This window comes from Centruroides vittatus, unplaced genomic scaffold (genome assembly GCF_030686945.1).
Source record: "Centruroides vittatus isolate TY-2023 unplaced genomic scaffold, ASM3068694v2 scaffold_769, whole genome shotgun sequence".
NCBI lineage: Eukaryota > Metazoa > Arthropoda > Arachnida > Scorpiones > Buthidae > Centruroides > Centruroides vittatus.
Window position 1 is genome coordinate 3616887 of NW_027122717.1, and position 25286 is coordinate 3642172.

Here is a 25286-nt window from a genome sequence, read left to right on the forward strand (position 1 = left end):
TTTCTTGGGCTTTATATATTTCTAGCTTTTCTAGATGTTTGATTGTATGTCTATTGTTCGTCGGCTTGATGACGGAAGCTTGGTCCCACAATACCTCAATATCTTGTTGCTTGGCGTATGAAGCTAGAACCGTACTGTCCAGATTCTTATTAATCGAGTACTGGTGTTCTTTGATTCTTTGCTCTAAGTGCCGTAAAGTAGCTCCCACATAAACAATATCCGAATTAAATCGTTGGTCCTTTATTGGTATGGAGTAAACCCCCGTTAAAGAGTTCCGATCTTCTCTCTTCTTGTCATTCCTTAACAATTTGTAAACTGTCGGATTACGTCGGTAAACGATACGTATATTATTGGCCTTAGCAATTTCGTTTATCATTTTGTTCAAGAAGGGATAATAATTGATTACCATCTTCTGTTTACCGTTATCCGCGGGAGAGTGATTACTTCGATTCTGGAACGTTGTGATAAGTTTTTCTACTATATTTCTCTGGTAACCTTGTTGTGTTGCTATTTCGAGTATGTAATCCAATTCTTTATAGGTATCACATATGTTTGTGCAATGATTCATACAAATACCATCAACACATCCTGGAGCTGTCTGATTTAATATGTTATACATCCTTCTTTCAATTTGAAGGGAGAGTTTTCCTGCAAGGTAGAGGGGTGCCAATGGGCAGTCCGATGTCGGCTATACTATGCGATTTGGTGTTACGACAACTCGAAAATACTATTCTTCCCGGATTCCAAAATGATATTATTCTATACACTAGATACATAGACGATATATTCATTCTATGGAATAATAAGCACAACACTCAACGATTCCTAAATGATATCAATGATAACCCTTATGGTTTAACTTTACAACTGGACCAGGAGAGCTATAATAATGTTCATTTCCTCGATATTAATATCACCTGCGGGGAAGGGGAAATCAAGACGAACATTTACCGGAAACCGGGTCTAAATACTATCATCATCCCGAATCAATCGGTGGATCCCAGGCATATTAAGTATGCGGCGTTCCGATCTTGGATCAAGCGTGCCTATACTCATTGCACAAACATATGTGATACCTATAAAGAATTGGATTACATACTCGAAATAGCAACACAACAAGGTTACCAGAGAAATATAGTAGAAAAACTTATCACAACGTTCCAGAATCGAAGTAATCACTCTCCCGCGGATAACGGTAAACAGAAGATGGTAATCAATTATTATCCCTTCTTGAACAAAATGATAAACGAAATTGCTAAGGCCAATAATATACGTATCGTTTACCGACGTAATCCGACAGTTTACAAATTGTTAAGGAATGACAAGAAGAGAGAAGATCGGAACTCTTTAACGGGGGTTTACTCCATACCAATAAAGGACCAACGATTTAATTCGGATATTGTTTATGTGGGAGCTACTTTACGGCACTTAGAGCAAAGAATCAAAGAACACCAGTACTCGATTAATAAGAATCTGGACAGTACGGTTCTAGCTTCATACGCCAAGCAACAAGATATTGAGGTATTGTGGGACCAAGCTTCCGTCATCAAGCCGACGAACAATAGACATACAATCAAACATCTAGAAAAGCTAGAAATATATAAAGCCCAAGAAAAAACGGGATGTATCAATCATAGAGACGCGGATTCTTTATCAACCGCATGGAAATCGTTTTATAAAGATAAACAATAACAACATACAAGAGATGCGGCCACGTATTTTTGTTTACATAATTTTATTCATTTATTCTGTATATTAGGCATCATGCGCGATATATTTATAGTTGCGCATGCGCATTTATTATTTTCGTATTTAATTCTATTTTATCGTTCTTTTTTTAATTTGAGTTGTAACTGAAGATGACCGTTGAAAACGATCGAAAACGTTTTTATTTTTGTTAAAACATTTGTGCTGGACAATTAAAGGTGATAATTTTCATATTAAGTCTAATTTCCAGTAATTTAAAGTTGGTTTCTGCATTAATAAGCCCACGGAACATAACATGGATAAGTATATTGAAAAACCATAAAAATCTTCACTACAAAAGCTTGTAAGTCAATGTCAAGATCTGTGCCGTGTTGAAAGCAATCATTAAGAACATATAGGGCATCCCATTTTGTTAATGTTTAGCTAACCTCTTCAAATTTGCAAACATTTTTACCACCAAATACTATATTGCAATAATTACCCTCAAAGCTACACATTTATTTTACCTAGATTTTTTAGTTTTTCACTGATATAAATTGTAATAGTTTCTGCCGTTTTAATGGGCTGCTTTCTACGTTAACCATTAATTTTCCTATTCCTAAAAACCTATTTTTTTAGTTAAAACAGTGAATAAGAATTTGAAACACCTTTATACTACCATCGTTGCTAGTATGTGTTGAAACATCAATAAAGAGAATAACGTCTCTCAACTGGAACAATTCGTAATATCTTAAACCACACTTTAAATTTCCATCAAAACAGGGCTTTATTATTTCACTAACGACCAGCTTAACCGATCATCGTCAGGTGAAAAAGAATAGAACAAATTACTGACGGTGCATTAGAACAGTGATTCTCAAAGTGGGGGTCGTGAAAAATATTTGGGGGGTCGCTGAAAAATTGATTCTAGATCAATTTTTTTCAAATATTTTATAAATTTACTATGGATTCATGTTTAGAAATAATAGAAATAAAAACTATATAAAATAATTTTTACTTAAATAAATTGCACATATAAATAATAAAAATAATATAAATATTTAAATACGAGCCTAACCCCCTCCCTCCGGGATGTTTTTCGACCCATACTCATTCTTCGGGGGTCCTTTGAAATTTTTAAGTGCAGAAGGGGAGTCGCGGTTCAAAAAGTTTGAGAAACACTGCATTAGAAGACAAATGTGTAGTTACACTTATTCCAAAACTTTAAACATTCAAAAATATAAGAACAGAAATTTTCCGATCTCCACTCGAATATTTACATTAATTTTAAAAATAGACGTCGCTTCTCGTAAGCGGTAAAAGATGTCAGCCTACCGCTCCGGAAGACCGAAATCGAATCCGGACGGTTCGAAAAACCTCAGGAATTTTTCGGGGGACTTTCAGTCCGGATATGTCTGGTTCCTTCCTTTACCACTCAGCCATCTCATTGTGGGTCTAGCAAACCCATAATATACTGTACCAGTGTACGCTTTCCATTTGTTTACGCATGCTCTAATGCATCAATCCAGAAAAGTGCAACGTAATAGCTCCTCCAAGAAAATAGCAGATACATTAAACAATTATATTGTTTTTGTGTTGTTTATAGTTCCTAACGATTCTATTTAGCATACCTTTTTTCATTAAAAAAAAATCCCGAATTTCATGTTTGACATCATAATGAAGATGTAAAATTGGAATTAACCTCCTCCGCCTTTTTTGGGGGAGGTTAAGGTTAGTCAGACGAGCGTGAAAATGCACTGACAGTGTTTTTCGATTCGCGGACAGAAAAGCGCCCGTCTTACTTTCCATGAAACGCGTTGGTAATTAGTTTCATTTCAGACGTGTATACGTCAACACGGCTCTCATAGATTGCGACGTGCTGTTTATTACCTACAGAAGTACAGTATTTAAAAACAAAAAAAAACGACGTTGGCAATATCGGGTATACATTCTTTTGATCGTAACTGGTTTTCCTTTTTTCTTATTTCTGCTTTTATAAAGTTCAAACGAAATTTCTCTCAATTCTAGCCCCTCATTAATTTTTACGATCGTTTTACTAATAAGTTGCGGCCGAAGTTTTCATCTCTAAAATGTAAACGTCGAACGTTGAGCGCCACCATCTTGAAAGCCTAGAAGTTTGACAATGGCAATTGGAACGTAGAGCACTGACGTTCCAAATGCCATTGTCAAACTTCTAGGCTTTCAAGATGGTGGCGCTCAACGTTCGACGTTTACATTTTAGAGATGAAAACTTCGGCCGCAACCTCTCTATTAGCCTGAATCGTCCGGCACTATAAATATCATTAAAAATTAAATGCTTAATTAAAAATGACGAGTTTATGGGGCCATTCAAATATTACCTCGGCAAAAATTTGCCTTTTTTTGATATCCCCTCCGCTTATCATTACTAGTCATTAGAAATCAAGTTCTCTTCCATCTAATTAGTCTCCAAACTAAAACTTCATGAAACAATTGTTTAATTGCTTCACACGTAACATTAAGAATCCGTTGAGGAAATGGGGAACATCCTTGCGGAAGGCTTCCCAACTGATGTTCTCGCCATATTCCATAAATCTAGATTTCAGAAAGTAATTTTATTTATTAAATATTTAAAGATGAATTATAATAAATTGTATAAATTGCATTTCATGAAATTTAGTTGCTAGATTGCAATGATCTGGCAAGTGACAACTAATCATTTATGCTCAGCAAAAATTAGGTGTTTGGTGAAATTGGTATAATTATCATTTGCCAAATCATTGCGATCTTTATTTTGCCAGACTGACATATCACAAAATATAAAAATCATGCACTCTTCATATTCCAGCAAGAATATGAAGAGCGCATGACATATATACAGTAGTTTAAAAGAAATACTGTAATAATAGTACAGTCAACCCCCACAAATTTTATGATGAAAGGGGAGAAAATTATAGGGTGTAATGTTACGTTGTCAAAGACTCACCCTCTCTCCTCATAATCATCAATACAAATAAACTCTCCCTCCTCATAAACTACGGATGTAATACCTGAATGGACGTTATTGGAACTTTTCAGTGTAAATTCTGAAATCCGAAAAGCGGGTGACTGGTTGGCTGCGGCGGTTAAGGCGTTAGCCTATTTTTCTGGAGACCTGGGATTGAATCTGGGTGGTCAAAAGACATCAGGGATTTTTCCTGGATGGGCTGTCTTGGATAATATTGGCTGGAAAAGAGAAAAATACCAATCATTCGTCATAACTTTGTCGCATTTAGGCCTACTTTTCAATTTTTTTATTGAGCGTCCAATTCTTACCCCTTGTATTATCAAATAATATAAACCTATTTTTAACAGATTAAATTAATAATCATCCACGACAAGCTTGGAAAGTGGAAAAATTAATAAGAGTTGAAGGTGTTCGTGTAAGCCAGGCAGTCTTACCTACTAAGACGGCCATTTTAGCAAGCCCGTTATGGGTTCGACCAGGTCCACAATGAGCGATCGGATTGTGAGAGACAGGAACAGACTATTCCCGAAAAATGTCTGGGGTTTTTCGACCCGTCTGGATTTAATTTAGGGTCTCCCAGAGTGACAGGTTACCACCGCTCGGCCAATCGGCAGTCAATCATTCTTACCATACCAAGTCTATACAATTTTTAATTTCCCCGCTCTGTTATATATAACAGAGAGAAAGTATTGCGACCGGTCAAAAAATGAACCCCTCCATTTTTACATTCCGGATTCGGAGCCTTGAAACGTCGAGAAATGCAAAAAAATTCGGGGCTAATTTCTGTATGTATAAATGTTAGTGTGTGTGTAGGCGGGCACGATTTTGTTCACCCTGTTTGAAGCTTAATAACTCCCGTGCTTTTTGTAGAAAATTTCTGAAATTTGCAGGGTGGTTTGTTTATTAGGAGATTGATGCTATTAAATTTCGGTGTTTAAAGGTCGAAGGGATGGGGAGATAAATGAGGTCTTGTGTCACATCTCGAGTAGGGTCGGACTTCATTTCGATTTTACTCGTTATTAGCATTTACAATTTTTTTTATAAAACCCATTATACCCTCAAAATTAATTTTTTTTGCCATTTTATAATAATAAAAAAAATACAAAAAGTTTTTAAAAATAAAATATAAAGATGGCGCCTCACACGCAGTTTTTTATTTTGCCGGGAAAGTTAAGCAGCTCGTTTCTGGATTTTTTCAGTTTCGCTCCTCATTTATTAATCTACCCCACCAATCATTTACACCTGGTTACGGGACTGCTTTTATACCGATGGCAGTTTTCACTATCTAGTTCGTGATACCTTGTTTTGATTGGACGGATTGATCTTTGTATGCTGTTTTATATTTTGAATATTTGTTTTAAGAATAGAGGATAAGATAATATGTGTAATCTTTACAAATTTACACAACATCTTATCCTCTGTGAAGAGATTTAAGAATTAAGATTTTAAAGACACTAAATAAGTAAAATACAGATAATCCTTGTATAATACGGTACTTATACAACGCGATTTTTATGTAGGAATTCATATGAAATCATCTGTTTATCAAGTAAATGTTCTTTCATTTACTACAACATAGTTCGCCAATGTAGATTGTGCATTTCCCCTCAAACGGCGAAAGTTTTTGTCACCTAAGAAACTTCAGAAACAATTGCAAAAAAGCACTCATCATACTCATAACGGACTTCTTGAAAACTAAACCAGTAAAAGAATTCGAAATTGAAAGTTATAGCAATGTTCAAAAGGTTTCGAGCGATGAAGTCATCCGGCCATTGGCAAATATATGATATCGGCGAAATGTTGTATGTTTTTCCTCCAATGTCAGAAGAGGTCCTACGTATAAGAGAAAAAAGGCGATGCTAAGGGTCTCGCGCTTTCAGAGGCCTCGCAAATTTGGTAGTTTATTTTAGTATTTAAAACATGAAATTGGTAATTATTGAAAATATAACTTTATCGGTATCTGTTGCATCTACAGAACAATCATTTTCAAGTTAAAATTGATCAAGAACATCCTCCATCAAGAGAGGCTTTCTTCATTTTCCATCTTATCCATTGAAAGAGAAATATTGCCTCAAAACTGGACTTGATTGTTACAATTGATGAATTCAGTGCTGCCAAAAACATGAGTGCAATTTTGTAGCTGAGTATCTATACAACTGTCGAATTTTCCAGTTCATTATTCAACTATTGTACACATCTTTATTGCTTTAATTTATGTTTTACTGTCTGTTTATATATTAATGTAGATGTAAAGTAATCGGCCGGATGCCCGAGCAGTCAAGATATCTGCCTACCACTCTGGGGGACTTGGGTTCGAATCCAAATGAGTCGACTAATCCCCAGGAATTTTTTGGGGGTGGTTTGTCTGGGTATGTCTGGCCCGTTCGCCCCATTTTGGTCCCTGACTGAAACTGTAATGGACTTGCTAATGGAGGCTCTCTTAGTGCTCACAGGGCGGAAAGAGTTTAACAAATAAAAAAAAAAGACCTAAAGAAATTTACCTTCAACGCTTCAACGGGCCAGTTTAGTTTTTCCATGCCAACGTAATACTTGTGCGATCTGCCTAGGGGGATGACTTTGGAAAATCTTTTTAAGGGTAACTTGCCCCTATTCAGGCGTTACAGACGTGAAGAAAATCCGGAAAACTCCACGTAGCCAGCCCGTCCTGGCGGGCGCGAACCCAGACCTAACTCCCAGTGTTCAAGGAACAAAACTGCTTGGGCACTTTGTTTCTGGGCCTTAACGGACCAGAAACAAATTTTGCCTAGACTTCCTTTGTTCAATGTACCGAGGTTTTAAAGTTTCAGACATGTTCAAAGCATCAAATATGTATATGGTGTATGGATGAAAAATACTAACAAATAAGTAAAATCCTATATATAATATCCTTGCAATATATTTGGTTATAATTTAAAATTCAGTTGATATCACACCGAAAAATTCCATTTAACTCAGATTACGTTATGAAATTGATACCTAAAAGGCCTTCAGTTTCCGCATTAGACAGGTTTTTCGGTTTATAAAAGTATTTCACGTAAAAAATTGCTCGGATAGGTAGTTTATTTTCCGTTTCAGATGCTTCCGTTTTAGACAGGTTTTACAGTTTTATCTTCAAATTTTTACATTTTCTCTGTTGTGAGATTATTTTCAACAGGATTATCGACAATAATTTAAATTCAATGATAGGAAATGATTTAAATATAACCTACATTCCAAATGTTCACAAATAATACCAGAATAACTTTTGAAGTGCATATTTAATTAATCAACTTTAAATTAGTGCTGATTTTATTATTTATATTAAATGTTCTTCCAATAAATAATTGAAAAACTTGAATGAAGCGTCTGTAAATAACTGAGATTGAAACTTTTTAAGCAATGTTATGGCGTTGTATTCATTTTTCTTCTGCAAAACACGTTCTTGTTTTTTTTATTAAAAATGTTACGTCACATATTACCCCATTAGATGCCAATTTTAAAAAATAAACACGTAGCATTGGTGAGCTGCCAACATCAATTATAGAAAACAACGTATCAACGACCGTGAGCTACTAGAGTGAGGTCATTTCTGCAAAATACAATTACCAGCAAACAGTAACAACGTATCGCTGGCATATCGTATCGTTAAAATATACATTAACGATAATTATCGCGTCCAAATAACTTAGCTGGACAAATTAGATAAGAATAATTTAAAAGTTATAAATATATTTAAAATTTTTTGTATGATGATTGTATATTATCTGGCTGTTTATTGTTTAAACTGCCGTTCGTTTTGTTTCGAAACTGTAATTAAGTGATGAAATGAATATTAATCCTGTTTAAATCCATAGATTTATAATAAAATTAATTCCTTTGTGTCAGTATATTTTATATGAAATCGATTATTCAAGTGTCAAAAATTGCACTTGAAATTCGATTTTTGTAGCATCATTGAGCTTCCTGCGATCTATCTGTCTCGTTTTATATCCGTGAAATGCAATTCGAATCCCTCAAGACAACCTCAGAACCGCCAAGAACTTGTATGGGATTCAAGGTGGAGCGGGCCCCTTTTATCATTCCTGTTTTTCTTTTTTATAAATGGAATTCGCAGAATGTTTCTTTATTAATAAAAAGCAGTTTTACAGATTTTAATTTTTATTAGTAAAAATAATTTAATTTATAGCGTAAGACGGGGGACTTTTTCTCTTGTTATCTTTGAGTCTATCGAGAAGGAGCTATCTCTGAGTCTATCTATTGAGTCTATCTTATTAACTATCGAGTGGGAGAGGCTGGGGAAAATCCCCCTCTCGATAGTCCTGGATAGCATTCAAATACCAGATAGAATTCAAAGTGAAACACTTTACTAGTCGTAGGCTGAATTTAGACTTATTTCGATCTTAAATGTATAACATATGATTAATATCTTACACATTTAAAATTAAATGTGTAAGATATTAATGAGGCCTTAAGCTGTATTTAAATTAGCTTATGGCTGTGACTGATCGTTCCCATGGAAAGAACTTCAATAGTCTATCATCGAGTTAAACCAATGGAACTTTATATGCTTAACATGAAGATTTTATATGATATAGCCTAAACTTATATAAATGCAAACTGTGTGTTAAAAAGCAGCTTTAAATACACCCGGAAGTTATAGATTTTATCAAAACTCTTGAACCCGAATATTAACATTTAAACTGAAAATTTAATTCAGAATGAGCTCTATGTTGACATCATCATAGCTCCAATACTAATAAATAAATGAAATTAAGTTTTTTCTAGTATGCTTAACAGTAGAAGCAAACTTTTCTATTGCCTGTATCTTTAAACTTTTTAAAAATACGGGAATAGTTAAACTTTAATTGTCATTATAAATATTATAGTTAAATAAATACTATAAATAAACTTTAATTATATAAATAAATTTTAACTAATAGATTATTATTATTAAGTAATTATACTTTCACAATAAATATTTTACCAATAACTTCATAATATATAATATAATACTGTATAACAGATTTAAAATTAAAAGTGGATCTTATCAAATAAAAAATATTTAGAAAAAATACATAAATGCGATATTTTATAAGTTTTGTAGATAAATATTGAGTACAGTATTTGAATACAATAGATAAGATATTTACTGCATTTGTTTTCAAATTTTGACCTAATAGTTTTTTTACTGTAATTTTATTGTACTATTCTTACTGTATTCGGTGATAAACCGACATTTTTGGTACCGAGAAGCTTTAACTGTTATAGCAACCCCTTCACAACCATCAACAATAGAGCAAAACATCCAAAAATAGTTGCTTCGGGCCCCTTTGGATCAAAGGCCCCGAAGCTTCGCTAGTTTCAGAGTAGATATGCCACTGACTCTACTGTAGTTTTTCGTTTACTATAAAAATTGAATTTATTTTTTTCAATCAAGTTATTAATTCTTGAATGTTTAATCTTACATTATTAAAATATTTATTTTGTGATATAACAATTTATGGTTAATGATATTAATGTTAACAATATATCGTAAATCAATGTAATTACAAAATGCTTTAGCACAATGCAATCACTTAAAATGCTTACTTTAAGTATTTAATAATAAACCGTTGAGATAAGATAAGATCATTAATTTCATCATAAAAGAAATTAAACTAAAATTAATTTAAAATTTATTTCGTTTTTTAACATTCTAAGTTTTTCTTTCTTTATAAATTGAATTTTATTAAATCTTAATTTTTAATATTTAGAAGCTTAAACAATTACTTCTTAATCAGTTGTTTTCATGTACAGTACACTATATATATATAATTTATTTGTTTTGTATTATTTGCCTACCTTCGATTAGATAGATCTATGATAAAAGTGAACATATTTAATATTTAATAAATTATGTGAAAATAATATATTTTAGATGTTAATATCTTAAAGTTTTAAGGATTTTCTTTGTAATTATAATTTATATACTGTATAAATATTTAACATGGCCTCTACAGGTCTTGAGAGGCTCCAGTATATTAAAAACATACAAAATGGCATTAAAGAATTAGGCCTATATTGTATTTTTTTAAGTAATAAAATCTGACAAAAAATAAAGAGATTTTCTTAATTCATAAGAAATGCAATGGTAATTTTTAACAAAGATTTTTGAGGCACCACAATTGTGGTCTCTCTATAGAGCCTCACTATTGTGGCGTCCCGAAAACACACTGTATAGGATATAGGGCCTCACTCAGTTGTTTAGGAAGTAGAGTATGTTTATAAATACTTTTTATTCAAGAAATTGGGGGTAACATCACTGCTCCCTTAATCCACTTAACAAATTACAATTGATGACGTAACTGAATAATAAATTATAAAACTATTTTGAGATTTGGTAATGATTAACGTCACGAACTTTGTACTGAATACGTGTCTAGAAATAAATTCTAAAAGTAGAACTATAAAGAAGGAAAATGATTAAAAATAAAGGGTAATATACGAAATGCGATTCATAAATATGCAATATCAATGTCGTTAGATGTCATTAGAAAGAATTCATAACTGTAAACATGTTCGAGAAGTGCGCAAATACGAAAAAAAGACGGCGTCGTCAATAGCTAAACGTGTTCACCATCACGCCTTCTAAATTACTCATGCCGCCGTCACACCCGTAGCACGTGTATCCCTAGCTGTGTATCACGCGGCGATCATATGATCAGTTGCATCCGATTGGTCGCCTCAGACGTGCCCACGCTTTCCGTTGTCGTTGATTGGTAGTGACGTAAGTGATCCACATGATTTTGTTTTGATTCAATCAACACACCCATCGTCCTTATGGTTGGGTATAAAAGGAAGTTGCGAAGAATTTTAAGGTTTTTATTTTGTTTTAAGATCTTTTCTGATCAACGTCTCGTTCCATGGTGCTAAACATGTCTACTGTCTTTTCACCTCTTACACCACCGCATATTTATCCTGTAAGTATTAAATGCAGTCAGAAAATGGAAAATAAAACCATCAAATTTGACTCCCTTGCTTTATTTTTATATATATATGTATATATTTCTGGTAAAAGTTACTTTTAGGTAATGTTTATATACATACAACAGATACAAATTACTTAAAAGTAACTTCTACTATACTTTCTTTTCTCTGTGTATAAAAAATATGTAAATGTCCTAGACTTTTATGTTTTTAGATGTAGAATTAGTTATTAAGCTTTATTAATAATTATATATATAAAAAATACAGAAAAATAAATTCGGCATTTAATAATAACCAAAAAAAAAGTATAAAAACTGTATTAAAAGTTGATTTGAACTCTCAAAAATTGATTAAATTGGATTTATAATTGAAGTTTTCAACTGTTTAACATGTAAAAAGTTGCACTTTGATACATGTTGTGAAACATAAACAATCCTGTGACTACTGATAAAATATTCTCTACCTTATATATATATTTAGCTGTAGATTAATCAAAATAATCTTTTAACTGATATCAATCCAGCACAAACGATAAACATTTTTTTGTGTAAAGTTCTTCAATTTTAAATAGAACAGATACTTCAAGCGTCGGATACTAAAATAATTCTTTATTTTATTAGTTTATTTTAAAAATTCAACAAACGAAGCTCTTGAATTTTCATAAATAATTTTATTTCATTTTTGAAAGAAATTCTTTGGCATTTTTATTGCTTTTGAAAATATTCTTTTCTTTTAAATAGTACAGATTATGTGTGTCATTAAGGATTGAATGTAATTTGGGTTTAAATTTGAATGATTCATATTCCTTAATTAGTTAATTAACTTTTTAAATCTAAAAATCTAATGAATAAAATGGTTGTTTATCAATTTTGTATTGTGCTTTATTTATTTGAACATAATTATTAGAAATTGATTAGTATTTTATTGCTTCTTTAAAATATTTTAAACAGAACAAATTATTTGTAAGTTGAAACTTTTTAATGGATACATTCTCAGCAATGTATGTGTATCGAGTTGCCTAAGGATTGTGCATTGACAATAGGGCAACTAGAGGGTAATGGGGTTTCGGAAAAAAACATATTCGAGGCTCTATAGCAAATTAAATCGTCACAGTAAAGAAAGTAAATGAAAAACAGTTCAAATACTATTTATTTATTTATTGACTTTGTATAGCAGTTTCTACTTTCTTGGAGCCTGGGGCAATTTGCCATCTTCTGGGTATCCCTGGTTCACAAATGAAAAGTTCCTTCCTTCATGATGTAGTAGATTGACTTAACACCTAGCAACAACTACATGTTTGGATTTTAAATTCTTTTTGGCTTGATGACACTATAAACTTGAAAGTGCTCTTACTTATAAATGTTGTTTTATTCCATTAAAGCAGTTTTGATTTTTGTTAGTCTGAGATTTTAAACTTTGTTATTTATGAAAAAATTATGTAACATAAGCATCTAATGTAATTTAGTTTTAAATTTATCAAAAAATCAAATAAATGAAACATTTGGATTTTTATAAATAATTTTACTGTATTTAAAAAAACAAAATTCTTAGAGCACTTTTATTGTTTTTGAAAATGTTCCTGAATTTTTAGTAGATTCTTTATTGTGAAAATTCAATGAAATTTTGTTTTTAGTATAAATAATTCTTTAATTTTTTAAAAATATTTTATGATGTCTGTTAGAAATTGCTAGTAAAAACTTTCATTTCATTAATTATTTAAGAAATTAAATGAAGAAAAGATATTTTATAAGATAATCTGTTAATAATTATTTTTCTAAGTTAAAATTTTATAAATTGTCAACTGTGTGTTTTGAAAATATCAGTTGTTACTTCTTATCAGAGGTCAAAAACATGTGGAACTTTGAGGATATGTAAAGTTATTTATTCTATATCTTTGATTATTTAATAAAAATTAAAATGAAATGCCATTTTCTAATTAAAAAAAAATATGTATTTTTTTAAAATTATAGTATTTTTGTGCAGATTACACACAGGTTATCTGTATTTAAAGAGTTAGAAAGAAAATGTGGGTTATATGATGGGATGAGTTTTATGCCAATTTTAAACTGCAGTTACAAACTTGCACCTATGGAGTAACAGTTGTTCTGTGGATGTGGAGTATATAGTGGAGCATATTAAATGGCCAAGTGGTTAAGGTTGCAGCCCTGGAGGACCTAGGATTGAATCTAGATGGGTCAAAAACCCCAGGAATTTTTCTGGGAGGTATTCTCCCTGGGAATGTAAAGTCCCATCCCTCATCACCCAGCAGCTTCACTGTGGGCCTGCCAATCCCGTAATGGGCGAGAGTTAAATGAAAATAAACAAAGATTTTATTTTTATTGTAGAAATAGTCTACAATATATAAGCACAAAAATATAGTAAATTTTTTAAATGAGAATATGTAATTAAAAGAAATCAACCTGAAAGTGTAATGAAATTACAAATTAACTTATAGCTTTTGCTATGGAAAAAATTAAAATGAACCCTGTTTTCGAAAACCTTGGAAATCAAACAGTTTTGTAAAACAGTAGATGATATATTAAGCACATTGTTATTTAATTTTATAAAAATAAAAACACTTACTTCATCTTATAAAACAAGAAAATACATTATTATTTACTTCTTTATTCTTCAGTATGTGATAGAAGTTGTTAAATGTTCAGTTCATGCTGTTGATATAATTTTTTTATTTGTTTAAATTTAAAAGTTGAATATTTTTCAGGATGAACCAATTAAATCGACAAGTAATAGTCATCAGTTGGGACATATGGATTTTGATGCTGTAGAAACTCTTCTATCGATTGGTCAGCAACCGAATCAGTTTGATCTTGAATGTAGAAACAACTGCCACAAATCCGTAACTGTGATAACTCCACCACATTCAGAAGATGAGCAAGAAGAATCTTTGCAGAATTGCGAAAAGAATTCAGAATTGGCAAGGGTATGAAATGATGCAATAAATTGTAATCTTAAAATAAATGTTTTCTACATTGTGTTTTCTAGAGATAAATGATAAAAAATGAATGATGTTGTTAAGCTGATCAGATAAGAAAATATATTAGATAAGTTTTTACAGAAAAAAATTATTTATTTCAGCTGATGTAAAATCATGAAACTTAGTAATATAATAACAGATTATTTAGAATTAGAACTTTTGTTAATCAGAATAGTAGTATAATGTTCAAAATACTAAGTTTGAATTCTTTGAAAGTTTGCTTTATACCAGTACCTGAACATTGCTTTATAGTATTGCTTAAGTTATTAATGCATAAATTAATAAAAACAATAGGTTTTTATTAATTTACGCATTAATTACTTTTATTACTAAAATCTGTTTACAAGCACTTGGTTATATATTATTTTCTTGGCACAGGATCCTATCAGACTAAACTACATCAAACATCAATAAAAAGATAATAAGTAAACATACAATAAATAGATAAACAATAGATTTGTTTTATACCTTGATTTAGCAATTTTTCATGACATAATGAAAGAAGGGAAAGTCTTAGCTATTCTCCTATAAAAATAAAGCCATTTTACATTGATATAACCATTCTGTAAATGGTAGAATCTCATGTATGTCTTTTAGAACCCTAAATCAAGAAATCTGGGAGGGGGAAAAAACTGTCTTCTTAGGTGAAAATATGCCTTAATGTTTAAAAAATCACGTTTTAAGTCAAAATAGAAGATCATTTCTAGAAAAAATTGAAATTTTTTCCATTAATTCATTAAAAATACTGTATAAATATAGTTTGTTAATGAATTAATGGAAAAAATTATAATATGTAAATATGAAAACCCATTTCTTCCAAGACATGATGATAGTGATACTAATTCCAGTAAGAATAATAGTAGTGTGCTTGTACATTTGTAGAATTTAAAACCATAATTTGATTGATTTTTTTCGTTTTTCTGATTCAACTGTCATTTAATTACTAAAAACAAATGTATGTAATGATAAATTTCTACATTTTTTAATTTTTAAAATTACTTCAAATAATATCAGATTGTAAAGGTGAAATTTGGGTAGACATTTTGAAAAACTTTATTGACAATTAACTCATCAACAATTACAGTTCAGTCTGGTAGGTAATCACTATCAATATCAATCAAATCTTGCTGCAAATTTTCAATCCCATAAGCATAGAATGATTGGAGTTTTTCTTTGAAGAAAGTTTTGAGCATCTGGTATTGCCATTAAACTGTATATTGGCAGAATGAGGTTCTACAAGACACAAAATGGATGGTAGTCAGTTGGAGCCTAGTCTGGGCTGTAAGGTGAATAGGCAGAAATCCCAGTCCAAACTGGCCAGCTAAGGTCATCTTTGCTCTATGTGCTGGTGTGTTGTGGAATGGTATTGGACTTTATCAATTTTTAGATGGAGTTTTTTCATGACGGTGATATTGGATGGAAGCAGCTTGATTTTGATGACACTAACAAATGCAGATCATTGCCTTCTGCACTATCGACCAGTTGAAATTTGCAACAGCCGGTTGATTTTTTTTTACCCACAAATGCTTTAACAAATGCTTTGCAGATGAAATCACAAAAGTAGCTACAATGCTTTTTGCATTGTAGCCACTTTTGAAGTGATAGAGCAACAGCATGCAAATGTGTTCTTTCATAAGTTGTATATTGTCAGACATTGCTGATGTGTAAATTTCTGATGAAATATGTAATCAAATGCCCTTTGGTTACTCTACTAGATACCTACATTAAATGTTCTAGAACATTTTTTCCAATCATTTCTAGAAAAAATTGAAATGTCTAAATTTTATTTTTACAAATTAGAACTAAACATCATATGTACAGTTTTCAAACAAAAAAATATGTATTGGAATCAATTAAAAACAGAACGTTAGCAGAAATTCTAAGCCAAAAACATTCCATTTTTTAATTGATTCTGATACATATTTGCTGAATAACTGTACATGGTGTTTATTTTTAATTTGTGTAAGTTCCAGCTTTTGGGGATTTCTTTTGTTTATCTTTACAACCTGATATAATTTTAAAAGATAGTTTTTAAGTTTTAGAGTATTTTTCTTATTTAGGCACAAAGTTCTTTGACAGTAATTGACATCTTCCCACTAAAATTGAAAAAAAATTGGAAAATTTTTAATATAATGATCATTCATTATAATACCAGTTTTCTAAAGATTGCTAAAAATAACTTTATAATAAAGTCAAAACATGCAAAAGTTATTGAAGAACAGCCTGCACATATATAATATATATATATATTATATATATATATATATATATATATACAGTCAAACCTGTTTTTATGCGGGGGATAGGAACCGCATTAAAAAAGACGCATTAAAAAAAATCGCACGAAACTTCACGAATGGCTGTAAAAAATAGTTTTCGCAACACAATTAAAAAATATTTTTTTTTTATGCGGTCAACAGGGACCGCATAAAAAAAGTCTCACATAGAAAATAACTCAAAACCGTACGAAATAGAATTTATTGACAACAGATGTCAGCACTTGACTGCATTGTCTGGTCTATCGTCTGTTTTACATATTTTTGTCCAGGTGGTGTTTTGTTGACTTAAAAAGTAAATTATTTCATTTTTCGCATATTCATGCACTAATATTACTATAATAAGTGCATTTATGCTATAATAAGTTTATTTAGCTATAATAAGTCAACGTGAGACATGACGAATCGCACGAAACTAGTCGCCAACTATACCGCACAAAAAAAACCGCATAAATTAAAAATTCGCATTAAAAAAATTGCACAAATAAAAATCGCACATAAAAAGAGCGCATAAAAACAGGTTTGACTGTATATATAGGATCGTCCAAAAAGAATGCTATTATTTTAAATTACTGTAATTATGTTAATTATTACCTGAGAATTATGCTATGTACTGTACATCAATCAATAGAGTAGCTTAAATGTCCAAGTTTCATCTTCATTTGCATACAAACATCTTTTTGTCTATTGCTTCTAGGAAGTGCCAAAAACAAAAATGGCAACTTCACAACAGAGAAGGCATTGTGTTCTGCAGTCCACAGGCTCTGAATCAGTCATCATTGTGCAACAAAGAATGTTTGCCTTACATGGTGGATAACTTTGAAATGTTTTGCAGACAATTTCAAAATGGAAAAGAAAAAAAAGTGTAAAGCACTTTTGGATGTAGGATGATTCAAAACTGATGCTCATTAAATACTTTAAATAATGTTTGGCTTTGCTTTTTTTATGTATAGTCTAATATTAACATATCATAGGGAAAAATATTATGTTGTTATTAGGTTTATGGCTTATTATGGTTTTATAATCTTTATTGGAAGACAACTACTATTATGTAGAATACAAGTTTAAGCTTGAAAAATGAAATGAGGAATATTAAAAGCAGATGAATGTAGACTGATTTTATTGCAATGAATATTTGTTTCATAGGAAAAGTATAGCCTATACAAATAAGAATTATTAGAATTATAAGCATTGTTTCTGTCACATTAACAATTATGTTTAGACTAAATAGTTACTGAAAAATGATATCTTGTCATTGAATATTTGGATACATAAAGATTGTTTATATTTTCAGGATTTAGCTAAAATATGATATAAATAAAAATATTTTTCAAATTATTTTGATACAACTATATTCAAGTCTTGTGAAATGAAACATTTGAATTTCATTTCATTCATTTTGAATCAAATTGTTTACTTTTGTTTGGTTGATTTTTTTGGAGGGATGCTTAATTGTTTCTGATATCATATTAATAGAATTGAATAAATCATAATATTTTTATGAAACATTCAACATAAATATGTTGATTTTCTGATATTTTTAGTTATGATACAATATGAATTGTCCCAGATCAGAATAATTTGAGACTTCTACTTGAACTTATATCTTGAAAGTTGAAATATCCAATTAACTTCCACCTTTATAATGTCGGCATTTCAGAAAACTATTTAGAAAGTGACTGTCCAGTTTATCTTACATTAAACTCATTGAATTTTTTTATTGTTGTAAAGTAAATTAAAATAATTATACACTGAAAACAAAAGTTTTACTTGACTGCACAGTGTTTCTCCTTGTTTACAACAGTATTACTTTCCACCACAATAGCTAATGAAATTGAAATGAAATAAGATGCCGTTACCATTTTAGTTTATTCGCTTCAATTTTTAAACTTAATGGTGTACAAATCTGTTTTATATTAATTAAATGGGCATTCATTTAAATTTTTAATTATCATTGAAAACTTTCAAGTTAGAAGACAGTAGTAAAATAAATACAAATCTAAAGACTGAATGAATCTTTAACCTGTATCATGTTGGATGTTATCTATATTAAAATTATTTTCTATTTAATTTTTTCCAAGTTTATTTTAGCATTTATTATTGTTATCTTCACTTATTTTATAAGTATTATTAAATGTGTAATGAGTTAAATCTTCAAATGCCAGATTATTCAGGCTATATTTTGGATTACTATCAGTAATTAATATAAAATAATTTTTTAGACTGTTATTTTGTACTGATATTAATAAAACAATAATTTTTAGTATTAGTTTTTTAACAAAATAAATTTTTCAGAATTTTGATATTCAGTATAATCAATGAAGTGAATGTTTTTCTTTGCAGTTGCTTTTAACAAACACTCCGCCACCAACTCCAAATCCTCCAACTGCCATGCCAGTATCGGTAATAGTTCGTGGACCTAAAGCAGCCAATGTGCCAAGTTTTACAACCAGTAATTTGAAATCAGATGTACTTAAGATGACAAATTCTACCGAGAGAAATCAGTTGTCCGATGGTCCAAAAAACAAAAGTTTGCCTGTTTCATTAGTAAAACAATTCCATCTTCCAACCCGTCAATCGAGCAGAATTTCAACCATGAATATGCCCACTATAACAACAACTGCCCAGACAGGGGTTTCAGTGTCAGTTAGCACACAGACAATGCCTGTCATGTCAATATTACAGAATCCTGTGGGAGAAGTGAATGCTTTATCAAATAGCAAACCTATTGCTATTGCTCCAAAAATATTTACTCCAGCCATCATTCCAGTCATACCTTCAGTACCTTCAAATGATTCGCAGACAATCATTCTTGCTCATATTCCCACATCTTCACCAACTCTGTTGTCTGGAAGTAATTCATCTGTATTACAGTTTGTTGTTCCAACATCTCTTCCTCAAAATCAAGCGATACCTGTAGGAAAAGAAACCATTGCAACCAAACAGCGCTTACTTGCTCCGGCACCTCTCGTAATTACTGCTCCTATTAAATCGTGCAATGCACCTCCAGATATCAGAAGACGAGCTTATCAATGCAATTATCCTAACTGCTCAAAAACATACTACAAAAGTTCACATTTAAAAGCTCATATAAGAACTCATACTGGTATTTATCCATTTTATTTTAAAATTTTACACGTGAAATTTTATTTACATTGAATTAAATAAATGTTAAGAATTGTTTTTCTTTCATAGGTGAAAAGCCATTCATTTGTACATGGGATAACTGCAATCGTAAGTTTTCAAGATCGGACGAATTATCAAGGCATAAAAGAACTCACACGGGTGAAAAGAAATTTGTTTGTGCAATATGTGAGAGAAGATTTATGCGTAGTGATCATCTTGCAAAACATTTTAAACGTCACTCCAGTACCAAACTTGGAGGATGGCAATCAAATAAAAACAACGAAACATATTCAGTTGTCGAAGAAATGTCAAACATCGATGCATTACCATCAACAGTTCAAGTTTTATTTTCTTCGTCCATTTGAGCATTTTATCTGAGGACTATATTTAGTTATGCAAAAGAAATTTTTTGAGCAAGAACATTTTTATTACTGACTCTTATAAATTAATCATTGGTAATGAAATCACACACATGCCAACTCTTCTGAGTATTTTTTTTTAGTAACAAATACATGAGATATTCATCACTCTAATTAATATATTGATCTAAAAACTACTTTTAATGTAAAATGGTTGTTACTTTTAATGTAAAAGTTGGATTGTTGAAATGTTTGTATTCAAATATTTATTTCATTATGTTCATTTGTATATAGAAAATCAGTTTACATAAAGTTAATGAAAAAAGCATATTCAATTTAGTTGATTTTTTACATTTTAATATATTTTATTTATTCTTGTAAGCTTTTGTTAAAAATTAGAATTGAAAATAGTGAGAAGACAAAATATTCTGCTCTTTTTAAAGAAATTTTTTGAGTTTAAATTCAATTCAAACTACTTTTCTTGGATGAAAAACTTTAGAAAGGTTACGTACAGGAAAGGCTATTACCAGGAGTCAACAAGAGAAACATTTCAGGTTTTTTCTCATGTTAACTCATGATCAGGGCCATGGAGGGAACTAAGAATTTTTTCTCAGGCCAAGAGAAAACTTAGGGGCCCATAAAGGTTCCTACCTTGATAAAATAAATGCTATTTTTACTAACAAACAATAAAATCTGTAAGACTGCTTTTTTCAGTTAAGTAACATTCTACATACAGTATTTCATTTTTTAAAAAAAGAAAAATGAAAATGGTGAAAGAGCCCACTATTTGAGGCCCCATTCCAGCTCTCAATGGCTTTGCTCATGAAAGGCAGAAAATCTGAAAGTGCTGGGATTCTTCACTTCAAAAAAATAATAGTCTTCAATAATATAGCTGCTATTTTTAAACATTTTTATTCCATAATTGGAAAATAATGCAAAATGTATTTCTTTAATATTTTTTTTTCTTATGCATTAATATAAAGTATATAAAATGACTTATTTGGAATAGAATATTAATTATAAGCTATACAAGAAATAACATTTCAAAATGTCATTATAAACACGAATATGGAAAGTTTAGTTTGTAAATTTTAACAAGATTTTGTTTATTTCATCTAATCCCATGCAACATCAGAATCTGTTGTAACTGGCGCCAAAAGACGCGTTATTATTAGCGAGGTTGATGCCGACGTTTTAAACGCGAAAACGTGTACGTCGGACGTTCAGCGCCGCTTTCCCGTAAGCCTAGAAGTTTGACAATGGCGTTTGGAATATCGAGCATGATTCCACTGACTTTCCAAACACCATTGTCAAACTTCTAGGCTTACAGGAAAGCGGCGCTGAACGTCGGACGTACACGTTTTCGCGTTTAAAACTTCGGCCTCAACCTCGCCATTGGCCGTATGACACAGCCTTAATGTTAATTTGCATAACAAATTGAAGATGTTCATTCATAAGATAACTGTAATAAAAGTTTCAAGCTTTTAATTATATAAAAGGATTAACATTCAAAATAATATATTTTCCATACATTATAAAACGTCATATATTCAGTGGCGTAGCGTAGTGGGGGCGGCAAAATTTCACAATAAATAATATCTTGTAAAACTTTTTGTAATAAAAATGTGTGATTATCATATTGCAAAACATATATACATGACTTTTTTATTTGTAACCTGTACAATACACAATAACGATGATTGTTCTTGCCGAAGTGTTCTTTAGAATTACTGCATATTTTAGTCTTTTAAATTGAGATACCTAAATAAGGGGGCGGCAAAATTTTCCTCCGCCCTGGGCGGCTGATTTCCACGCTACGCCACTGCATATATTAATAATTGAAAAAATAAATCCTTAATATAAAACTTTATAATGTATTGATTTTTCCGAAATTAAACATAAATTTTATATAACAACTTTTAATATGCATAAAAAATAGAACAATAAAAATACAACATCGAATGGAATATGAAAGTTATTGATGATAACATTTTAGTTCGGATGCTCACTAATAAAATTGAATTAATTTTAACGATACGTTGCCATTTTTTTTCCCGGCGTTGGCCGAGAAAAAAGTAACAAACATTAAAACGAAAACCACATAAAGAGTTTGGTTATTTTAGCCTACCATTGTCACGTTTATTGCGATACTCGAATGGTATGAAACGACACAATTTTATTGGTTTAGTAAAGTGACTCTCAACCTTTTCTTTTGTCACGGTACACACGGTTACTTCGGTAAGTACCGCAGAACAACCGATGACGTCATAACTGAGTTTTAAACGCAGTTGGTTGTTTAGGTAACATTTTCTAAACGCCTTGTTAAGTATCGGCACCGGTAACACCGGTACAATTTCCAAGAAGGTAGAACCGATTGAACTACTTGTCTGACTTCGCTTATCTGTGGGTATTCGCAGTTGCGGTACACTTTAAAAATCTCGCGGCACACGCGGTAATAATGCCTTCCGGGAGGTTCGTTTAAAGGTAACTGACTCTTATTTAGGCGTTACAGACGTGGAGAAAACCCGGAAAACTTCACGTGGCCAGCCGTGACGAAGCGCGAACCCACGACCGAACTCCCAGTGTTGAGAGAACGGAGCCGTTGGCCAATGGTAAGCCGTCGCGGGGTAATGCTTACATAACGAGAAATAACGCCACGCTGAGTTGGAAAACGCATGGGTCGTCCTTTGTTTTCGAAAAATTAGCAGCGAGGTCACTTAAGCACGGACGAAATCCGAGACAAATTTTTCGCGAAAAAATCGACGATAACCGAAGTCAACGAAAACCGAGGTATTACTGCATTATTTATCAATTCTGCAAATTAAAGTCATAAAAATTATATATTGATGTGATGAACAGTCATAGTATCTGTATTATGTATTTCCTGCAGGTGTGTAGCTTTTTGCCTTAGATTGTCATGGCAGACGCAAAGATGGCGGCCCAGTTCAGGATCTAGTAGTTATATGTCGTTTGCAGAAACAACTTCTAAACTTATGTTTAACACACCACATAACAACATTTTTGTCCTTTTTTTAGGATAAACAAACACATTCGTGAATCTTTAATTTTAATAACTACTGCAAGTTCTAAAAATAAAACATTATATTAAAATAAGGCATTATTCTATTCGAAAAGTCTGTACATTTCATTAAAGGATTTAGATTTTTCTTCACTAAGATATTTAGGTAACATATCTGCAATATTGTTTGAGCTTGACATATAATGTATTCAAAGGACAGTTTTCTCGCTCACCATGTCATGATTTAAAAAAAAAATTGTCAATTTTGATCTGTTTTTTCTTTCTTAAGTTCACTAAACAGGGTTGTTTCTCGCCATGCATTCTGTCAAATACATCCATAGAGTCCCTGAGATTTAGGCATCTTCCTTTTACAGTGAGCTTACACATCTCCAGAATTTCCGAAAATTTCGCTATGACAGGTATTAACCTGATTTCGCCAGGTTTTTTACGGGATCACATAAAAGCCATTATTCTCGCCTTTTTACATGATTTTTTAAAATTTAAACAAGCATTATATGAAGTCTTTCGGACGTTAAAGTTAGCAACTTCGGTCACTTGCAGGGCCATCAAAACCTATCCAACACGGATTACTTTTCAAATACTGATAGTAGACCGGTATTAATTAGCAGTCGTCTGACCATCCTCTCTTCCCGGGAGGAGGTCAACGGCTACTTTTGGTCGAATTACTTCAAACCCCTTTCGCAACAGACCGTCCTTTCTATCGGACAAGCGATATGGTGGCATTCAATAGGAAAATTACATAATACGAGGTTACTGGCCAGTAGTGCCGTAACTAGGGCGGTGCCAGCGGTGCCCAGGCACAGGGCGTAGACCCTGGGGAGGCGTAGAAATGACCTGGACCAAGTTTTATATCATAGTTTTAAGGCATAGGATAGTTACAGAAGCTCGCACCGGGCGCATACGACTCTTAAAAGACTATTTACGACGCTGCTGGCCAGCACAAAATACGATTTAAGTGGTTTTCGAGAGTTTCGAGTTTAAATATTTGGTCCATTTTTCGCGAAATTTGATTGGTTGTCCGATCACCATTTGATATTCGGCAATGAATGAAACAGTTTGTTAGTGCTAACATTAGAAAAAAGTACGATATCTTATCTTATTTTGTAAGGTAGTGTATCGTATTTTGCATTGGTGTCTACTTGATCAATAAAATTGTGCCATTTCGTAACACCCGCGTTTCGCGAAAAACGTGACAATCGTAGGCTGAAATAACCAAACTCTTTATATGATTTTCATGTTAATGTTTGTTATATTACAGTATTTAATTTATATAACAAGAAAGATTATTTTACGTAAGGGTTTATCGCATCGAGTGACCAATCTAACACATTTTAAAAATTATTTACTCCTTTACTGTACACAATTTAAAGAATTTTAAAAATGTGTTAAATTGGCCACTCGGTGTGATAATCTCTTACGTAAGATAACCTTTGTAAATATAAATCAAACACTACAATATAATGTAATAGAAGGATTAGAAATACGAAATAATCTAATAAACTTAATGTTTGTGCTTATTTTTTGCCCGGTCAACACCGGGCTTACCTGCTAGTTTTTAATAATTAAAAACTAACAATTCCTCATATTTAACATAAATTAATAAAAGAATAATAATTGAATTGTATGTCATTATATATGTATATAGATATTTTATACAAATGACAGGCGATTTGCGCGTGGTGCCATCTAGTAGACAAAAACAGAACTATTTAGTGGGGAAGAAAGGTCGCCATGTTGTGGATTGATTAGAAAGCCTACATTCAATTTGACAATTTGTCACAATAAAGGTGAAGATAAATAAATCGTAAAAAATTATTTTAAACCCATATGAGGAGTGGATTGAGAACGGGTGAGTCACGTTTTATCTTTAAAC

General features: G+C 31.6%; 3 protein-coding genes across 4 annotated transcripts in view; all 3 read left to right on the plus strand.

Moving 5' to 3' along the window:
* Positions 1–669: 669 nt before the first annotated feature.
* LOC136989849 (uncharacterized) lies at positions 670–1692 on the plus strand. Its single transcript, XM_067288132.1, has one exon. The coding sequence runs from the start codon at positions 670–672 to the stop codon at positions 1690–1692; it is 1023 nt and encodes a 340-aa protein (XP_067144233.1).
* A 9749-nt stretch (positions 1693–11441) lies between these two features.
* On the plus strand, positions 11442–20701 carry LOC136989791 (Krueppel-like factor 11). Its single transcript, XM_067288065.1, has 4 exons — positions 11442–11610; positions 14340–14558; positions 19232–19994; positions 20084–20701. Exons 1-4 carry the CDS (start codon positions 11554–11556, stop codon positions 20377–20379), a joined length of 1335 nt encoding a protein of 444 aa, XP_067144166.1. The 5' UTR covers positions 11442–11553; the 3' UTR covers positions 20380–20701.
* Positions 20702–25099: 4398 nt separating this feature from the next.
* The window catches only part of LOC136989782 (dystrobrevin beta-like), a 60170-nt gene continuing 59983 nt past the window's right edge, over positions 25100–25286 (plus strand). For both annotated transcript variants that reach the window (XM_067288055.1, XM_067288052.1), the window contains exon 1: positions 25100–25262. In XM_067288055.1, coding sequence (XP_067144156.1) covers positions 25241–25262 — 22 coding nt within the window. In that variant the 5' untranslated portion in view covers positions 25100–25240. The remainder of the gene's footprint in view (positions 25263–25286) is intronic.